This window comes from Leopardus geoffroyi, chromosome C2 (genome assembly GCF_018350155.1).
Source record: "Leopardus geoffroyi isolate Oge1 chromosome C2, O.geoffroyi_Oge1_pat1.0, whole genome shotgun sequence".
Classification (NCBI taxonomy): domain Eukaryota; kingdom Metazoa; phylum Chordata; class Mammalia; order Carnivora; family Felidae; genus Leopardus; species Leopardus geoffroyi.
The window spans coordinates 42,565,652-42,585,615 of record NC_059333.1 but is presented as its reverse complement, the minus strand read 5'-3'; the positions used below and the strand labels follow the sequence as shown (position 1 = coordinate 42,585,615).

General features: G+C 37.8%; 1 protein-coding gene across 1 annotated transcript in view; it reads left to right on the top strand.

Annotated features, from left to right (window-relative positions):
- The window catches only part of PROS1 (protein S), a 76,897-nt gene that overhangs the window by 47,120 nt on the left and 9,813 nt on the right, over positions 1–19,964 (top strand). Inside the window, exons 8-12 of the mRNA XM_045501702.1 lie at positions 1,864–1,985; positions 4,871–4,986; positions 8,045–8,234; positions 15,220–15,387; positions 16,662–16,830. Of these exons, the coding sequence (XP_045357658.1) occupies positions 1,864–1,985; positions 4,871–4,986; positions 8,045–8,234; positions 15,220–15,387; positions 16,662–16,830 (765 nt within the window). The remainder of the gene's footprint in view (positions 1–1,863; positions 1,986–4,870; positions 4,987–8,044; positions 8,235–15,219; positions 15,388–16,661; positions 16,831–19,964) is intronic.

The window sequence follows — 19,964 nt, the reverse complement described above, 5'->3', positions numbered from 1 at the left end:
TGGGGTGGCGTGGCCCGTCTGGGCTACTTGCACACTGCCAGGCTTGTGATGCTGGGGATCTGGCGTATTAGCTGGGGTGGGTAGGCAAGGTGCACAGGGGCAGGAGGGGCAGGCTTAGCTCGCTTCTCCTTAGGTGATCCACTTCAGGAGGGGCCCTGTGGCAGCGGGAGGGAGTCAGATCCGCTGCCGGAGGTTTGGCTCCGCAGAAGCACAGAGTTGGGTGTTTGTGCGGAGCGAGGAAGTTCCCTGGCAGGAACTGGTTCTCCTTGGGATTTTGGCTGGGGGATGGGCGGGGGAGATGGCGCTGGCGAGCGCCTTTGTTCCCCACCAAACTGAGCTCTGTCGTCCGGGGGCTCAGCATCTCTCCCTCCCTTTGTCCTCCAGCCTTCCCGCTTTCTGAGCAGAGCTGTTAACTTATGACCTCCCAGACGCTAAGTCGCGCTTGCTGTCAGAACACACTCCGTCCGTCCGGCCCCTCCGCTTTTGCCAGCCAGACTCGGGGGCTCTGCTTGGCCAGCGATCCGCCCCTCCGCCCTGGCTCCCTCCCGCCAGTCCGTGGAGCGCACATCGCCTCGCCGCCCTTCCTACCCTCTTCCGTGGGCCTCTCGTCTGCGCTTGGCTCCGGCGACTCCGTTCTGCTAATCCTCTGGCGGTTTTCTGGGTTATTTAGGCAGGTGTAGGTGGAATCTAAATGATCAGCAGGACGCGCGGTGAGCCCAGCGTCCTCCTACGCCGCCATCTTCCAACATCTCAATAGCTTTTTTTTTTTTTTAATGTTTATTTATTTTTGAGAGAGAGAGAGAGAGAGAGAGAGAGAGAGAGAAAGAGAGCGCATACAAGCAGGGAAGGGGCAGAAAGGGAGAGAGGGAGACACAAAATCCGAAGCAGGCTTCAGGCTCTGAGCTGTCAGCCTGAACCGCGAGATAATGACCTGAGCTGAAGTCAGATGCGTAGCTGACTGAGCTACCCAGGCACACTGAATTATATGCCAATTAATTTTAATGCTGAGGGATCACTAATTTTGGAGTTGTATGTTGAGGCATTTTATGGGGGAATTTATATGCCATGAATATATGCGTTTATGTACTTGGGAACTTTCAAAGATTGCAGGGTGCATTCATTGAAAATATCAAGGATCCTACGTAGCTCTGAAGTGTACTTTAGATGAAGTGTATCATTACAACTTTTCAAGAATGATTTTCTCAAAATATGGAGTGAGGACAGGGCCATATCAAAGATTTCACGATATGGGAGATTATAGTACCGTGAGGTGTGTTTTTCTTTTTTAATTGATAAGAAATAAAGATAGAACCTTAAATATATTGCCACCATTAATCACTGCATTATGGAAAGTCAAATGTTCTTGATATTATTTAATACCCGATTACATTAACCTTCAGTTAAAAGGGATCTTTTTCCCCTTCCCCTCTCTTCACTATCTGCTCCTCCTCCCCTTCCTCTCTTCTCCCTTCCTTACCCTTCCCTTTCTTTTCTTCCAAGAAAAGAATGGTGAAGCAGTCTTAATGGAATTTATTTAGTCAGAAATGATAGTTATCCTGAGACTCTTAGTCTTTTTTCCCTCAAATTCAAAAATTGGAAAATTAGTGTAGTTGTTATATTTTTACTAATTATTTATTGCTGAAAGTTATACATTACATTTGTTGCTTTAGGTGTATAAATAGATAGGCATTACGCTTGTAACTCATTTAAATTTCTGTCAAGTGTTGAAATGTGATTTCATGTCACAGAGATTCCTTTCACTAAAGAATCTATTATCACTGATTATCTTACAGTAAAATCAGAATACTCCTCTTGGATTGAACATTTAGAAGATATTAAGATTTATGTTCTCTTTTACCCCAGATGTGGATGAATGCTCTGAGAACATGTGTGCTCAACTTTGTGTCAATTACCCTGGAGGTTACTCTTGTTATTGTGATGGGAAAAAAGGATTCAAACTTGCCCAAGATCACAAGAGTTGTGAGGTAACATTTTGCAACGTTAAACTTCCCGTCTCTTTTCTAAAATGAGAGAACTGGGTACTTATTTCCATATAGCTGAGGTAAGTCGGGGAAATACAGATATTCTATAATAATTGCTATAGATCTAGCAGGCTCAGAGTCATAGCCTATTTACTAATTTTGGTCATGTAAGCCATAAATATTGGGGATAATTAGTGACTAGGTTTAAAAAAGGCTGCAAAGTCATAGTTCAGAGAGCACTCATCTGTATAGCCTATACATTTACAAAATCCAATGTGTATGTTTATTTAAAAAATTAAGACAAGCTGAAGTTCATACCTCTCTTTGTGAGGAAAAAAATCTTATGTAGAAACCTTAGCAGAAACATTTTCCTATGTATACTTTATCCCACTCTTGATGAGTCTGATCACATTTCGTCATGTTGGTACTTGCAAGAGGGCTCATAAAATCTCAGGTGGAAATAACTGTCAGGATAGGATTCAGTGAGGTTTAAGTACATCAAAATTCAGAGAGGTTGATTTTGTTAATCTGTATGTCTCAAACTTGCTTTTTTTTTCCAACGTTTTTTTATTTATTTATTTATTTTTTTTTTTGGGACAGAGAGAGACAGAGCATGAACGGGGGAGGGGCAGAGAGAGAGGGAGACACAGAATCGGAAACAGGCTCCAGGCTCTGAGCCATCAGCCCAGAGCCCGACGCGGGGCTCGAACTCACGGACCGCGAGATCGTGACCTGGCTGAAGTCGGACGCTTAACCGACTGCGCCACCCAGGCGCCCCTCAAACTTGCTTTTAGTTACTTGGATTTAATTCATTATAGATCCAGGAATTGAATGTTGGGGGTAGCTTTTCCTTCACTGAAATAAATAGGTCAACATCTGAAGCGTTTCTCCCCCTAACTAAGGATCATGTGTTAGTGATTCTTGGTCCAACTCCAGCATTTCTTTTCATAAGTGAAAGTAAAATGTTATATGATCATGAAGCAGACAGTAAGAAAAAAAAACAAAAAACAAAAAAACCCACCTCAATAATGATTTAATCATGTATATACACAAACCTCTGTATCTGTTACCAAGATAAAACTATCTATGTCCAAGAATGAAACATTCAATATATGCTACCTCCTTGGTAAAGACAGGGAAGGTGAGATTATACTATATCAATGTAGTAACTTTGATTTTATTGAATGGAATTCCATGCCGCGTGAATGTCTGCTTTGTAATTTAACCTTTTATTATTTTAGTATTCATAGTAGTTACACATCACCATCTTCCTTAGAATAGGTTTGTTAAAGTTCTAAGAGGAGATGAGATGTTGTTTCCGTGCCGTGTGTACAGTTCCCCCAGAACATCCCTGTATGTATGCCTGAAAACTTATCCCTAAAAATCTTTCCATTCTATTATTTTTTTTATTTTTTTAATGTTTATTTATTTTTGAGAGACCGAGAGAGACAGAGCATGAGCGGGAGAGGAGCAGAGAGAGAGGGTGACACAGAATCTGAAGCAGGCTCCAGGCTCTGAGCTGTCAGGAAGGGGGCTGATGCGGGGGTCCAACTCACAAGCTGTGAGATCGTGACCTGAGCTGAAGTTGGACGCTTAACCGACTGAGCCACCCAGGCACCCCAAAATCTTTCCATTTTAATGTTTGGTGTTACTCTTAGGAAAAAAATACTTGATATTAAATTTAATGACTCTGAATCACTTTTTTGTAAATTCCTTGGAGACTAACACAATCTATTTGCTTATATTTATCCTATCTAGGTTTTCTAGGCATTCTCTTTGATGCTGTCAGGCTGAGTCCGAGAACCTGGGTTGAGGTGGGGCAGGGTGTCCCCACGGGATCATCCAAGAGGTCCCTTGGCTTTGCAAAGGGTAGAAATCAAATGCAAACCGGAGAAAGTGAAAGCAGAGTTTATTGAATAGCATGAATAACAGAGTATAGCAGACAGAGTGTCTGGGGGACACAGAAAGGAAAAGAGAATGAGTCTCTTCATTGTTGAGGGTTAGGGGTTTATATTGGAAAGGGTCCAGGATACATGTTCCTTCAGGAATCTAGGTAGGGTCCAATCAAAGGCAAGTGGTGGTGGATAATAGTTGCCTATTTTATAATCATAGAAGGTAGGGGGTATTGATGCCAGCATCAGCTGGGGTTTATTCGAGGCTAATGTCCTGCAACATGTTTGGGATCTGGCTCTTCTTAGATGTTATCAGGTGTTTGGGGGCCCTAGGACAAAACTCAGAAAATGATCAACTTTCTTGTTTCCCCCCTGGAGTGGGAATATGGCTTCTTTGGTTTCTATATAGACTCAAAGTGAAATAGAGAACATGAGTAAATAGGGCCTGGCAAGAAAACAGCAGAAATGGAGCCTTTCTAAAATGGATTTCCTTCAACTTCCCTACTTCAGCTTCACTGTCTAGATAGTATATTTTTGCTCAGAAAATTTTTTCTTAATAAATGAATGAGTGTATGAGATGCTACTTATTGGTATATTAATTCTTCCATGATTTCTGACTCCAGTTTTTTTTTTTTTCTTCCAATGTAATTCTTTGAAAGCATCAGAACTGCAGTTAGTTAAGGGGATACATGTTGTTACTGGAAGGAAAAGGTTGTGTTTTGTTCTGAGATTTGCAAAGGAAATATTAAGGACAAAAATATAAAGCCACACACATTGAACAAGACTTTAAAACATGTGTTCTGGGAGGTTTTACTCATGGACTATATAAGGAAGTAAAAACTGTTGCTTTATTACCAAGGGTGTTCTTTATTTAATGTATCCCAAAGAATACATTTGACAAGATCACTAGGAACCAGAGAAAGAATGTATAACCTGACACAAACAGCAAGCAATAATCTATGCATTTTTTTATGTGCTTTGTTTCCTTTTCTCCAGGCTGTTCCAGTGTGCCTTCCCTTGAACCTTGACAAAAATTATGAATTACTTTACTTGGCAGAGCAGTTCATAGGGGTGGTTTTATATTTAAAATTTCGTTTGCCGGAAATCACCAGGTGAGGTACCAATGTCAGTGATAATCTCTAGAGGTAAGCAGGTAAGGACAGAAGAAAAGTGACCAAAAAGGTTTGAAATGTATGAAATTGCACTCCCAATTAGATAATTTAGATATATTATCAATCATATAATTTAGGAAACCCTAACGTTAATTCACCCCTTCACACATGTAATTTTCATGCTAAAATCATTTGGGTCATTCTAGGCTGCCCTTCCCCAATGATCATTGTACCTTAATCCATCCTTCTTCCATTTCTAGTGAATACAAATTTACTAAGAAGTTGGGAAAGTAGATTTAATGTATTTGTCAAATTTTCATTCTTCTTTATACGTGTTATAAAAGCTAAGTAAAAAGAAAATACTGAAAGTATTGCTTTCAGAATATAGCTGTATTCATAATTACTAAGGAAAATTCATAAGATTGTGTAAGTGGTATTTTAAAGAAACACATCACATGATTTTAGTTGATTGTCTGAGTAGCTTATCTGCTATTCCTGTAGTTAGGTTGTGTCTAGGGAAAGAATAGTTGTTGATGATTTAGACTCATGATTCTCCTTTAATTATCAAATTTTCTAAGAGTCATATATGATTGAAACTAGAAAAAAGGAAATTAGAATTTTGTTGTAATAATAGAAAGGGAATGTATTTAAGACTGATTACAGAATCCATATTTTAAAATATTTTAATTAGATAAGCATGCATATGTACAATTTAATTCATTAGATACATGAATGATTATTCATTAAATAATTCAACTAAATTCATAGAAATTGTATCCTTAAGGAACATTATTCTCAAATTCACTAATGTAATTGTGCTCCTTCAACACTCTTTTATCTACCAAGACTTGGTTTTCCCCTTTAATATCTCAGAGCAAATAATGTCATCTAGTGACATAGACTGGAGACAACATTTCCTTGCTAAGATAATAATGAGAATGAGAGAGAAAAAGGTTAATTATTGCATACCTTTAGTCACTGTCAGGGGGGTTCATTTCTGACAATTCACAATAGCTTGGGCTGTAACACGGAATAACATAAGCCAAATTATTATTTTTTCCAGTATTTATTTGTCCTTTATTTATATAGTTTAAACTTTTTTATTGAAGTTTAATATATATATGTGTATAGAAATAAACACGTATCTTAAATATACAACTTGATGAACTGTTTATAAACTGCCACCTGGTAACCAACACAAAGAATAACTAGTGCTTTGTTGTGGCATTTTTCCTTGTTTTTTTTTTGTTTTTTTTTTTGCAAATTCCTTCAGCTCAGTCTCCAATGATCAAATACTTATCCCACCCTAAAGTTAACAAATTCACTCTTCTTTTTCATTCTACAAAACTTCAGAGAAAGAATGAATTGTTCCCCGGGGTATGCTGATGTATTCCAGACAGAAAGAATGTAGAACACAACTCTTTGTTTTACTGGTGTAGCATGATTTTGCAAAGAGAAGGAAATTATCTCCCTAAGAGGATCAACTTCTGGAAGATCCTGAGCATATGCAGATTTGGGTTTTGACAAGATAATACCTGCTTCACATCAGCAAAATGTGATGATTATGAAAGAGAATAGAGGTCCTTATCCTAAGCAAAAGTAAATAAACAAAATAATCTTAGTTCAGTAAATCCCTACTATATTGTTATCTGTCCAACATACTTCCCTCCACATAACCTCTTTAAAATATTTCTTTGGAATTCTAAAGATTAAAACATTTATTTCATCAGCCTTTCTTTGTTCTATTTGAAGTTAAGTCTGTTCCCCATTGCATATAGTGCCTCTATGGGGATTCTTTCTTGCCTTTCTTGCAAATTATCTGAAGTCCTGACTTTTTTTTTTTTTAACTTAAATCACCTTTATTTTAATTTAATTCAAGTGACTAACAGTTATACAACTATTTTTTTTCTATTCCCTGTTTGTCTTTTTTCAATCATTTTGATTTGATGGTTTCTTGGAAATGTTAATGCTAATTTTCATTACAGTGTCATAGGGCACTAGTCAATACATGTTATTTTTTCTTAAAATTTATTTATTTATTTTGAGAGAGAGAGAGGGAGAGGGAAAACATGGGAGGGGCAAGGAAAGAGGGGGAGAGAAAGAATCCCAATCAGGCTCTGCACTGTCAGCGTGGAGCCCGATATGGGGCTCAAACTCACAAACTGTGAGATTATGACCTGAACCAAAATCAAGAGTCGGACGCTTAACCGACTGAGCTGCCCAGGGGCCCGGATACATGTTTTTAACCCAGCATTTCTAAGATATTTCCTCCCCTGTAATAGCTACATATATACTCAGTGTCTTAATAGCAACAGACATTACCCAAACTCAGGTACCCCCAAACATATGACTAGACTATATCTTTTCAGGTTTCCTTCCATGTGCTCTAGTGTAGTGATTTATACAATTAAAGCTTTGGAGAACTTTTTAAAATCAAGCTAACAGATCTATCTTAGAGTTTTTTACTTTACTTTTCTTACCGCACACAAAGACTTAATTATGTTTGCAGTCATCCAGATGCTGTTTTGTATATCTCTGTGAGTGATTCCTTCCTGACATATATGAAGTCACAGGGAAAACAGGCCTTTTGATGTATAAACCAATCATGAGATGGTAACATCTTTTACTAATCAAGGATACAGCCAAAAAAAAAAAAAAAAAAAAAGGAATCTTAACATCAGATTATATAGTGTATAAAAAGCTCCAGGAGAGATACAATATATCTAATATTTTGTACATATGTATGAATTCCAGCATTTACAAGAGTACCTTGAAAACAAATGCCAAAAAGAGATGAAAAAGTACCAAAGCATCTGTTCACTGGAGAAAAAGTCTCCAAGAATACGAAAGAAAATATAATACCTTGATTTTGAGCATACACAGAGCCAGAGATAACACATGAACAGTCTAATTGTGCTCTACTCTTTTACTAATTCCAGGAAAGAAAGAAATACTTGACTCTTTCAACATATTACTGTTTCTAGTATAAGAGAAAAAGAATAATGCATTAAGCATTCCCTATTTCTCTGTTAAGGCTCTCTCTTTGCCCATTATATAGATTTTCAGCTGAATTTGATTTCCGGACCTATGATTCAGAAGGTGTTATCCTGTACGCAGAATCTCTTGACCACTCATGTTGGTTCCTGATTGCTCTTCGTGATGGAAAGATTGAAATTCAGTTTAAGAATGAATATACAACCAAAATCACAACTGGAGGCAAAGTTATTAATAATGGTTTATGGAATACGGTATGTTTTATAGATTTTAGAAAGAATATCTCTACTTTAACACAGTTTAACATCATTAATAATTTATTTCTATGGTGATACCAAATCAAAATGGAGTTGATTTATTTGATGTTATATGAAGTATACTACATACGCTGTAAATCCTTGAAACAGTCTGAGAAATGATAATGTCACAGAATATATTTAGGATTTTTGTAACATTGTTTTCAGTTATTTGCTTAAACTACTCTATAACTTTTTACCTTTTTTAATGACTTATTGATGTCTCTCCTATAGGTTATTAGCGGGCATAACAGTTTGTGCAAAGATACTACTGATCAAGGACAAAAATACTGAATAGCCACCAATATTTTTTAAATGAAAGAGAAATGCAATAGTAACATAGAAATACACATCGAAAGACTGGTACATATAGTAATTAATTCAATTTCGAATATTAGCATATAGATAAGGAACCAATTTGTATAGAGAGTATATACCAGCCAGTACCAATTACAGTGCTCTTTTAGATAATCACTAAAAGTGAGCCTAAAATGGAAGTTTTCGTGAAGGGATTACTTTCATCTATAATGGGGAGAACTCTTTTCTGCAAGAGTCATTGCTGTTTTCAGCAGGTTCTAACTGAGAAATCAGCTTCACCTTAGAACGTGGTACCCAAAAGAGACACTTTATATGCCTGTGGGATCTGGCAAGAGGTCTATATTGAAAAGACATGTGACATCATCACTACATTATTTCATTTCTTTATTTACCCACTCGTGCACTCCTATATTAACTAAGCCTTTAGTGAGAACTTCTAAAATGTTAAGTGCCTGGGGCTCCTGGGTGGCTCAGTCGGTTAAGCATCTGACTCTTGATTTTGGTTCAGGTCATTGATCTCACGGTTTGTGAGTTCCAGCCCTGCATCCGGCCCTGTGCTGTCGGTGCGGAGTCGGCTTGGGATTCTCTCTCTCTCCCTCCCTGGCCCTCCGCCACTCATGTTCACATGTGCCGTCTGTCTCTTTCTCTCTCAAAATAAATCAACTTAAAACAAAGAATTGATGAAAATGCTAAGTTCCTGAGTTCAAGGCACTAGAGCTATGGCAAGAGATTTTCCTTGCTCTTGAGCTTACTTGGTACCTCACAATTTAACAGGTGATGCCTTATGAACTAATACAATATAATGTGAAATCATTACAGTACAGGTAGCAAATAAGGTACAATTGCACACAGATATGGTTTACCAAAAATGGGGCTATCTGTCCTTTGATAGCCATAGATTTGGGGCTCTGGACTCTTAAATACACTTTTTTTTAAGTTTATTTATTCTATTTTGAGGGAGACAGGGACAGCGGGTAGTCGGGGAGGGGTAGAGAGAGAGGAAGAGAGAATCCCAAGCAGGCTCTACACTGTCAGTGGAGAGCCTGATGTGGGGCTCAAACCCACAAACCGTGAGATCACGACTTGAGCCAAAACAAAGAGTTGGATGCTTAACCAACTGAGCCGCCCAGGTGCCCCGGGGCTCTTGACTCTTGACCAAACAGTGTCTGCGCATGATCAGATGCAACTGTCAGAGAAATCACTAAAATTTTCTGGCTTCTCCAAATGCTCTCATTAGCGTAGCTTTGCCGCTACATCTTTCCTACTGCATCTATACGTAGAATACTTGGCTCATACAGCTATTCCTCGACTGTCCTAGAGAATACATTTTTAAGTTTTTAAAAAAATTTTTTTAATGTTTATTTTTGTGAGAGAGAGAGCGCATGCGCACACACACACAAGTGGGGGAGGGGCAGAGACAGAGAGGGAGACACACAATCCAAAGCAGGCTCCAGACCCTGAGCTGTCAGTAAAGCCTGACGTGGGGCTCAAATTCACAAACCGTGAGATCATGACCTGAGCCAAAGTTGGACGCTCAACCGACTGAGGCACCCAGGCGCCCCATTTTTTTAAGTTTATTTATTTATTTTGAGATGGCAAGCTTGAGCAGGGGAGGGGCACAGAAAGAGGAAGACAGAAAGGCAAGCATACCCCGCACAGTCAGTGCAGAGCTCGAAGTGGGGCTTGAACTCATGGACCACGAGATCATGACTTGAGCCAAAGTCGGACACTTAACCGGCTGAGCCACCAAGGCACTCCTGAAGAATACATTTTATTGCCTCGTGTCCCCACATCTCCTATCTAAAAATCACTAAAATTACTTTTTCAGCAAAAGAGAGCAAACAGAATTTTTCTGATCAATTGATACAAATTGAGAATGTCAGCTGTTTGGAGGAGAATTTAGATACATTTTAGGTAATATAGAATATATATAAAGAAGGTAAATATTTACCTGCAAGGCTAACATCTTGAGTTGCAGATAGTGTTTACTAATGAGTTATCCATGAATGATATGTTAGAGGCAGGATTCTGGATTGGATGGAAGGCAGCTAGCTATTCAGTTCCATACATTTTGTCTTCTATATTTATGATTCTTATTAAAAATAAACTATTATTTAATGATATGCCCATATTTTATTTTATTTTATTTTATTTAAAAAAAAATTTTTTTTTTCAACGTTTATTTATTTTTGGGACAGAGAGAGACAGAGCATGAACGGGGGAGGGGCAGAGAGAGAGGGAGACACAGAATCGGAAACAGGCTCCAGGCTCTGAGCCATCAGCCCAGAGCCCTACGCGGGGCTCGAATTCACGGACCACGAGATCGTGACCTGGCTGAAGTCGGACGCTTAACCGACTGTGCCACCCAGGCGCCCCGATATGCCCATATTTTAAATAAAACATAAAATTTCCCTTTGTAAATTGAATACAACTTGACATTAAAAATTTAAGAATAATAAGGAAATCAGAGAAAAACTTTAATCTGGTAATAAATTTGATGCTGGCTAGTTTTTAAAAATTCTTAATTTGGTATTTTAGGAATTTATGAATTTTCTCCCCCGCCATTTAAATAAGATTTCTTTTCTCCCTATCTTTCATTTAAAAAATATTGCTTCATGGTATTTTTACCATTTTACAGTTTTGTTGGTTTGTTAATAACTTGTACAGTTTCAGGCAAATTTATGCAGACACGGAAATTATCTCAAATAAATAGATATTTTAAGTAAATGCTTTAATTGACAAAGTTAAGTTATATTAATCATTAAGCATTAATATTTAAGTTACATTAAGCAAACTGGAGTGTTCACTTAGTACCATTTGCTTCACTAATTTTAAATAATTTTAAAATTTCAAATAAAATACTTTAAACTTTTTTTTAATGTTTATTCATATTTGAGAGACAGAGACAGAGTGCAAGCTTGGGGTGAGGGCAGAGAGAGAAGGAGACACAGAATCTGAAGCAGGTTCCAGGCTCCGAGCTGTCAGCACAGAGCCTGATGCGGGGCTCGAACTCACGAACAGTGAGATCATAACCTGAGCCGAAGTGAGATGTTTAACCAACTGAGCCACCCAGGTGCCCCTCAAATAAAATACTTTGAAAATAAGAATTTAAAATGTAGAGCTTAGGATTGTTGTAATTGAGATAAATAGAATGTGGGTAATTGTTAATTAAAATGGTTATAAACCATAGAAATAAATAAGGCTATATTATAAGTCATTACATCTCATATTTAGGTATAATTCCAGGGGCGCCTGGGTGGCGCAGTCGGTTAAGCGTCCGACTTCAGCCAGGTCACGATCTCGCGGTCGTGAGTTCGAGCCCGCGTCAGGCTCTGGGCTGATGGCTCAGAGCCTGGAGCCTGTTTCCGATTCTGTGTCTCCCTCTCTCTCTGCCCCTCCCCCGTTCATGCTCTGTCTCTCTCTGTCCCCAAAAAAATAAATAAACGTTGAAAAAAAAAAAAGAAAAAAAATAGGTATAATTCCAATATTGGTGGGAAATTTGTACTTTGTACCATATTTTTATTCATTCAAAAAGGTATTTATTGAGTGCTTTATGTGCTGTTCCTTCTTCTAGGTAGTGAGGCTACAATAGTGATTAAAACAAAATCACCACTCTTGTGGAGCTTGCACTCTAGTGGTGAGATGTTAACCACGAATGCATGAACAAAATAGCTACGTCAGATAGTGGTTAGTGCTCAGAGAAAAAGGAAAAGCAAGGCCAGGCAAGAGTCATGATGGTGAGTGTGCATGTGGAATCAGGAAAGCCATCTCCGATGAAATCACATCTGACCGGAGACTTGAGGGCACATCATGAGCAATATATGGGGGAAGATGATTCTGTGCCATATGAACAGCAAGTGCAGACCATCAGGCAAGCGGATGTGATTGTTGTATTTGAGGAACAACGCAAAGCTCAGCATAGATGCAGTGGAGTAAGGGAGGGAGGGAGGAATAGAAAATGAGGTTAGAAATGTGGTCTGGAATAACACCAGGTAGGGCCATGGGGACTCTATTGAGAAATTAGATTTTATGCTAAGTAGAAAGACCTAAGATGATTTTGAGAAGTGACATGATTTAATTTGCATGTATGTTAAAAGATAATCAATTCTAGGGGCACCTGGGTGGCTCAGTTGATTGGGTTTCGACTCTTGATTTCAGCTGAGATCATGATCTTATGGTCTGTGGGATCGAGCCCCATGTCGGGCTCTGCACTGACAGTGTGGAGCCTGCTTGAGATTCCCTGTCTCTCACTCTGTCTCTGCCCCTCTCCCTCCCCCCCCCCCGCCCCAAAATAAGCAAACACTAAAAAAAAAGAAGATAATCCTAATCAGGACATGATGACTTTGTGGAAACTAGATAGTAGAGAGTAAGAATGAGACAGGATATGAGTTTATGAGACCACTGGACCACTGTAGTAACTCAGTGGAGAGAAGATGGCATCTCTGACTAGAGCGTTGATGGTAGGTGGTGAGAAGTAATCAGATTCTGGATATACTTTTGAGCTTCAGCCTTCAATTTAAGGTAGATAAAAAGTTTTGAATATTCAACATAAAGAGGGGTTTAACAGCCATGAGATTGATTATTGTTTATCTGTGGTTCTAAACTGTCTCATCGAGTGCCCATATATTCATAATGCTCCTTTCCTGTCCTATAATGAAATGCGTCAATAATGTAAGCTACTTTTGCATATCCCTAGTAGAAACCAATAGAATACCCTAATTACTATAAAAAGAAATAAAGGGAAGTAATTTATAAGAAAATAATACATATTTCAGTATATAAGGGCTCAAGTGCAAGTACAGTATTTGTCAAAGCTTGCTCCTATATGTAGAATAATGTGAAAGCTGCAAATGAAGACTCATGCTGGAGTATTGTATTGGCAATTCAAATACTGTAAATGCATAGATACCATCAGTAAAGGTGATCTTCCAAAATAGTGAGAAACTCTTGGTAAAGATCCACGCAAAACAAACATCAATTTATCCTTGGTTTGCAAGACTGTTGATATTCTTGAAAAATTCAGTGAATGCTGAAATGGTACAAAAAATGTTTTGTGTTCATATATGCCAAACTCAGATAAGCATGAGTACACTCTGCATGAATATCCTGCAGGGATATTCAGAAGGTTTGCAGGATATTGGGCATTTTATTATTTTGCATGACGATCCTCCCTATTACAGGTATCCAGCATCTTGCAATGTGAGCATGCATCCTACTCATTGCAACAGCTAAGTACCCTCCCCACCCCCAAATTTTCCAAATGCCCTAGAGTGGGAGAGTAGAGACCCCATTTAAAAGTATTTGCATGACTAAGGGGAAAAAGGTCTGAGAACTGAGCTCTGGGGCTTATTATAGAGGTTGAAAAGAAAAGGAGGAGCCCCCAAAAGAGACAGAGATGGAGTGGTAAGACTTCCAGAAGCAAGCTAGACTGAAGTTCTAGAGGCTAACTTAAATTTCTCCAGAAGGGGAGAGTGTGATGCTAAGTGAAATAAGCCATACAGAGAAAGACAGATACCATATGGTTTCACTCTTATGTGGATCCTGAGAAACTTAACAGAAACCCATGGGGGAGGGGAAGGAAAAAAAAGAGGTTAGAGTGGAAGAGAGCCAAAGCATAAGAGACTCTTAAAAACTGAGAACAAACTGAGGGTTGATGGGGGGTGGGAGGTAGAGGAGGGTGGGTGATGGGTATTGAGGAGGGCACCTTTTGGGATGAGCACCGGGTGTTGTATGGAAACCAATCTGACAATAAACTTCATATATTGAAAAAAAAAAATTTCTCCAGAAGGGAATAGTCATTTGAGTAAAATGATACTGATTGGCTGCATTGAGGACAGAGCATTGACCAACTTTAAATCTGTAAATGTTACCAAAGTTATTTTTACATTACAGCATAATTTTTCTCTTCCTATAGTGGTGCTTTAACATGCCTACCTTTTCACTTCCATTACTGATGAGTAAAAGAAGAGTTTTCATTTTGAGTGCTAGAGTTTTGCTTGAGGAGATTGGTTCTTCAAGTCGTCTTTTTGGGAGGATTTTTTATTGTTGTTTGCCATCACTTTCAATCTTTTTTAAAAAACCAAACCACTTTCAAAATTGGAAAAACCCAATTTAATTTTATGTATTATGTTTCCTTATGACCTCAATTACTTTTGAATTATGAAATAAAATATAACTTGTATGTAATGAACGGAACACTAGAGATACTGATTTCTCATAATTTATATTAAAATTTTATTTCCCTTATTGATTCCATATGTATACTTCCAGACAATTGCAAAATAAGAACACTTAAAAGTTTCCTAAGATTTTGTTTAATTACACACTGGGGTTGAAAGATGTATTATAATTGAATGTTTAAATTTAAAAGAATAATATTGATTTTTTTACCTTAAAATATTCATTTACTTTTCAGACAAGAATTATCACTTTAAAACACATTTTTTACCACCTTTATAGTAATTAGACATTTCAAATGGGTTTACGACAAATTAATTATTACATTAAAATGATTATTTTGAAAAATTATTTACTGGAATAATGCCAGGATTTTTTCAATCTTAGTGTTTCAAATGACATGCAGTGATGTTTGGTTGTTTGATAATTTCTGTATTTTTAATTGTAGGTCTCTGTGGAAGAATTAGAATACAGTATTAGTGTAAAAATAGCTAAAGAAGCCGTAATGAATATAAATAAACCCAGAAGCCTTTTTAAGCCTGCAAATGGATTTCTAGAAACTAAAGTTTATTTTGCAGGATTACCTCGGAAAGGGGAGAATGTACTCATTAAACCGGTAATGATCCAAGCTTCTATCATTTATCATGGATGAATTCCTCTTGTCTGTAATAGATTTGAAGATGTGTTTTTCTTATAGTCAAAGAAGTTATTTTGTTGAACACACCAACTGTGACAGCTTGAATTGAACAAGGAAAAATCACATAGTGATCCTTGAAATTGTATTAAGGAAATAAGAAAATGAATGTCGTGTTTTTGAGCCCATTTAAATCCCCAGTGTTACTCATGGAGAAGTAGGCCTTTTCAATTCTCAAGCATCAATTCAGTGTCAAGATAACTGTCCATATTCAGCTATTGCAGATACAAGTACATTTATTTGAGTCCAAAAATACAATATTTTATGGAAGCCAAAGAATTTTCTTAGGTCTATCTTAGGACTTAAAATTTGGGAGACAGAATAGCGTGTAAGATAGAACTTCTAAAAATCTTAAAAAAAAAATCTTTGCTGGGAGTACAACTTCAGCCTGTCATAAATTGAAGTTATAAATAAAAGATGATTTTCTGCATATGATGTTTGTCTAATAACCATGGAATAGGTTTTATAAAGGAGACTAATCACTGTTCTTCAAGAGCTTTAAAAATTTCATTTGAAGTCACGGGCCTGCCAATTATACTTGCTGATTTACCTTAAATATTTACTATTTTATATCCATCTTTTACTCATGGCAATTCAGTTACCATAACTTTTGAAAGATTTCTGCAATATGGTATAAAACCTGAATTGGTTAACCCATGTCAGAGTGAATATATCTGTTCCTTTGAAATTGAGAAATCAAGACATTTTAAAAGTAAAATAAATTATTCAAAAACTATTGGTAAAATGGCTACTGTGTGTCTCGAGTCTGGATGCTTTTTTGACTGAAGAAAGCAAACACTTTTGTTCCTGAAGACAGTCAGGGTCTGATGGCAACACAAACCTATATTATAAATGCAACTAAAGAAAGCAGCTTACAGCCCAGGGCCACAGCTAATAGCGTACATGGAACTTGAGAGCAGAAAAACCATCTCTGGCTGGGAAAGGCCAGTAGGACTTGAGGTGTTAAAAATCATTAGGATCCCAGTGGGGCTCTGTGATGGCATAAACTGAAAAAGACTGTCCATCTGAAGGATACCTTAAAAAATTAGATAAAATTCGAAACATTTAAAATATTTTAAAATGTCATCAAAGAAAGGGTTTTCCCTCTAAATGAAAACTGCATCTATATTCAGTTAAACCACTCTGAGTCTGACTTGTTTAAGTTGCACTCCTTGACCTATATTTCAATTGGTTAGATTAACCCTCGTCTGGATGGATGTATACGAGGCTGGAATTTGATGAATCAAGGAGCTTCGGGAGTAAAGGAAATTATTCAAGAAAAACAAAATAAGCATTGTCTTGTCACTGTGGAGAAGGGTTCCTACTATCCTGGTTCTGGAGTTGCCCTATTTAGCATAGATTATAGTAAGTGATTTCTCATTTTACTTCTCTTTTCTCATTAATGACTAAATTTATTCATTGACAAACTTCAGTAATTCCTTCAGTAAACATTATGGAGTACTTACTATGTGCCAGGAATGGTGTTAGGCTAATTCATATTGTTATATATTTTTTAAATTAACTTTTTGAAGTATATTAGGGGGAAAAAGTAGTTGAATATGCTTATGTTATTATTTAAAGATTATTGGCACATAACCCGATCAATTTCAAGTAAATTCGCTTAACCTATTTTAAGGTTCACCCATTTCTCAGTTGTATTGAGTCTATTGATTAATGCATCAAAAGGATTTGTCTTCATTTCTGGCATTTTCATGTAATTGTTTCTTAAAATGTCCACCCCTCTGTTGAAATTGCCCATCTGTACACATTTTCTACCTGAGCCTTCAACTTATTATTCATAATTATTTTCAATTCCCTGTCTGATAGGTCCAATATCTGAGTCATAGCTAAGACTGGTCATGTTGACTGCTTTGTCTCTTGACGATGTGTTGTTTTTCTTTGTTTCCTTCTGAATTGGATAATTTTTGGTTTAAAGATGAGCAACTTATGTAGAATAGTAAAGACAGATAAATACTTTTTTTGTCTGAAATGAGCATATTTCTGCTTTTGCTAGGCCCTTAATAAGGTGGTTGAATCAGTCTCATCAAGAGTTGAGCTGCTTAAGCTTTCTTGTTTCCACGAGTATTCTTCAAATTCCTTTATTGTTACCTAGTGCTTATGGTAGGGAATGGTTTCTAGAGGATTTTTCTTAATAGCTGATCCATCGTTAGGTTTAGGTATTCTGTTTAGGGTATGCCTCAAGAACGTGTCTCTCCATGGTCTTGCTTCTCCCCAGAAGAATGCTCTCGTTACTTGACATTTGCTAGCAAGGCAATGGGGTCTGGAGAGCATTCTCTAATGTTCTAATACAGATTCAATTTTTGGCAGATGTTGTATCCTTTGACTTTTCTTTTCCCCCCTCCCAACCACCAGCGGGGGAGATATCTAATGGTCAAGACTCATTTCTGCTTCTTTTCCATGGTAGGTGCTCTTTGGTTGTTTGTTTTGTTTTTTTCCAGTTTCCTTTCCCTAACCTGAAGATGTAATGGGTCTTTGTATGTGTCCTAATGATGACAAAGTTTGTTGCCTTTCTCCCAAAGCTGTAAGGCTTTTGTTGCCTAAAGAAGACAGAGAAGGATCTGGGTGGGACTTTGTATACTCCCTTCAGGTTACTGCTCCTCTCTTCTAGGCCTGCACCAGGAGGGAAGCTTTCTCTAATTTCTTTCTCTGCCCCATTTTTCTCTTGAGTACCCATTTAAGGTCTATGAAGAAGAGCCTATAAATGGGTGTGGATTCCTCATGTGCCTGAAGTTCCCAGGGTTTCTGTATTCTCATATGAGCCCCCATTTGGAATTATCAGTTTGTTAATATTTTTATTTAAATTCTTCTCATCAAATTGTATAGCATCTGGTGTCTGCTCTGAGTAAGAGAGGAAACTCTTCCTGTCTTTCCATGGAAGCACTTATCTTTCTTCAGATTTCTACTTTGTTAGTTGCTCTGCAACCACAGCTCCCTGACAGTTCAAGAAAAATTGTGTTTAAGTATATAATTGGTCTTTTGTTGTTGTGGTTGTAAGGGCAGGAGCAGTGCTATTTCCAGTTTTGTCTACAGTCTTAAGCAGAACAGGAGCTCTTGCCAGACTGATCCAGGTTTTTGTGTGTACAAATAATATATCTGTAATATCCTAGGACATACATCTTTGTACTTTTATGTGATTAATTCTGTAGGAGAGAATCTTAGATTATGTCCATCAAAGATTATGCAAATGTATAGTTCCTGTTGCTCAGTTAGATGCTTTTCCAAAAATGTTTTATGAATTTACACTCCTACCAACAGAATAAGAGAGTTTGTGCTTGAGATTTGTTTCCAATCTGAGAGTTGAAAAATTACAACTTGTAGTTTTATGTATGGTTATCCCAGTTTCTACTGAAGTTGAATATCTCTCCAGATGCTAATTAGCTATTTTTATATCTTAACTATCTTATTAGGTTCTTTGTCTTTTTCTGTTTAGGAGTCCGTTATTTGAGTGACTAAATTTTGCGTCATAAATTTAATGTTATTCTGATATCTCTGCTTTAAGAAAAAATTATATATATATACATATATATATAATTTTAATGTTTATTTTCGAGAGAGAGAGCAGGGGAGGGGCAGAGAGAGAGGGAGACACAGAATCCGAAGCAGGCTCAAGGCTCTGAAGCTGTCAGCGCAGAGCCTGTCGCGGGGCTCAAACCCACAAGCTGTGAGATCATGACCTGAGCTGAAGTCGGATGCTTAACTGACTGGACCACCCAGGCGCCCCAAGAAAAACATTATATGTGAAATGTGTTTATTTGCAGTCTACGAAGTATTGCTACAGTTTTAAGGATGAATCTTACGTTGGTACTTTCTGTATTCCTAACATAAGTTAATGCAATGTATTCAACATTAGTTCTGTATATGATTTTTTTTTTTTTCAACGTTTATTTATTTTTGGGACAGAGAGAGACAGAGCATGAACGGGGGAGGGGCAGAGAGAGAGGGAGACACAGAATCGGAAACAGGCTCCAGGCTCTGAGCCATCAGCCCAGAGCCCGACGCGGGGCTCGAACCCACGGACCGCGAGATCGTGACCTGGCTGAAGTCGGACGCTTAACCGACTGCGCCACCCAGGCGCCCAGTTCTGTATATGATTTTTAAAAAGTGTTTTAACTAAAGTTGATGACTGAATGCAGGAAAAAACTAGGCCCACAATAATTTGCTTGAAGGAAAAACTCCCTGAAGAGAAAATGAGGGGCGGCTGGGTGGCTCAGTCGGTTAAGCCTCCTACTTCCACTCAGGTCATGATCTCACGGTTTATGAGTTCAAGCCCTGCATCGGGTTCTATACTGACAGCTCAGAGCCTGGAGCCTGCTTCAGATTCTGTGTCTCCCCCTCTATGCCTCTACCCTACTTGTGCTCTGTCTCTGTCTGTCAAAAATAAATAAACATTAAAAAAAAGAAAATGAAAATAGTTATATCGTGTCTGAAAAAAATCACTTTCATAAGTAATTAGCTATTTCATGGATAACTTGAAAGTG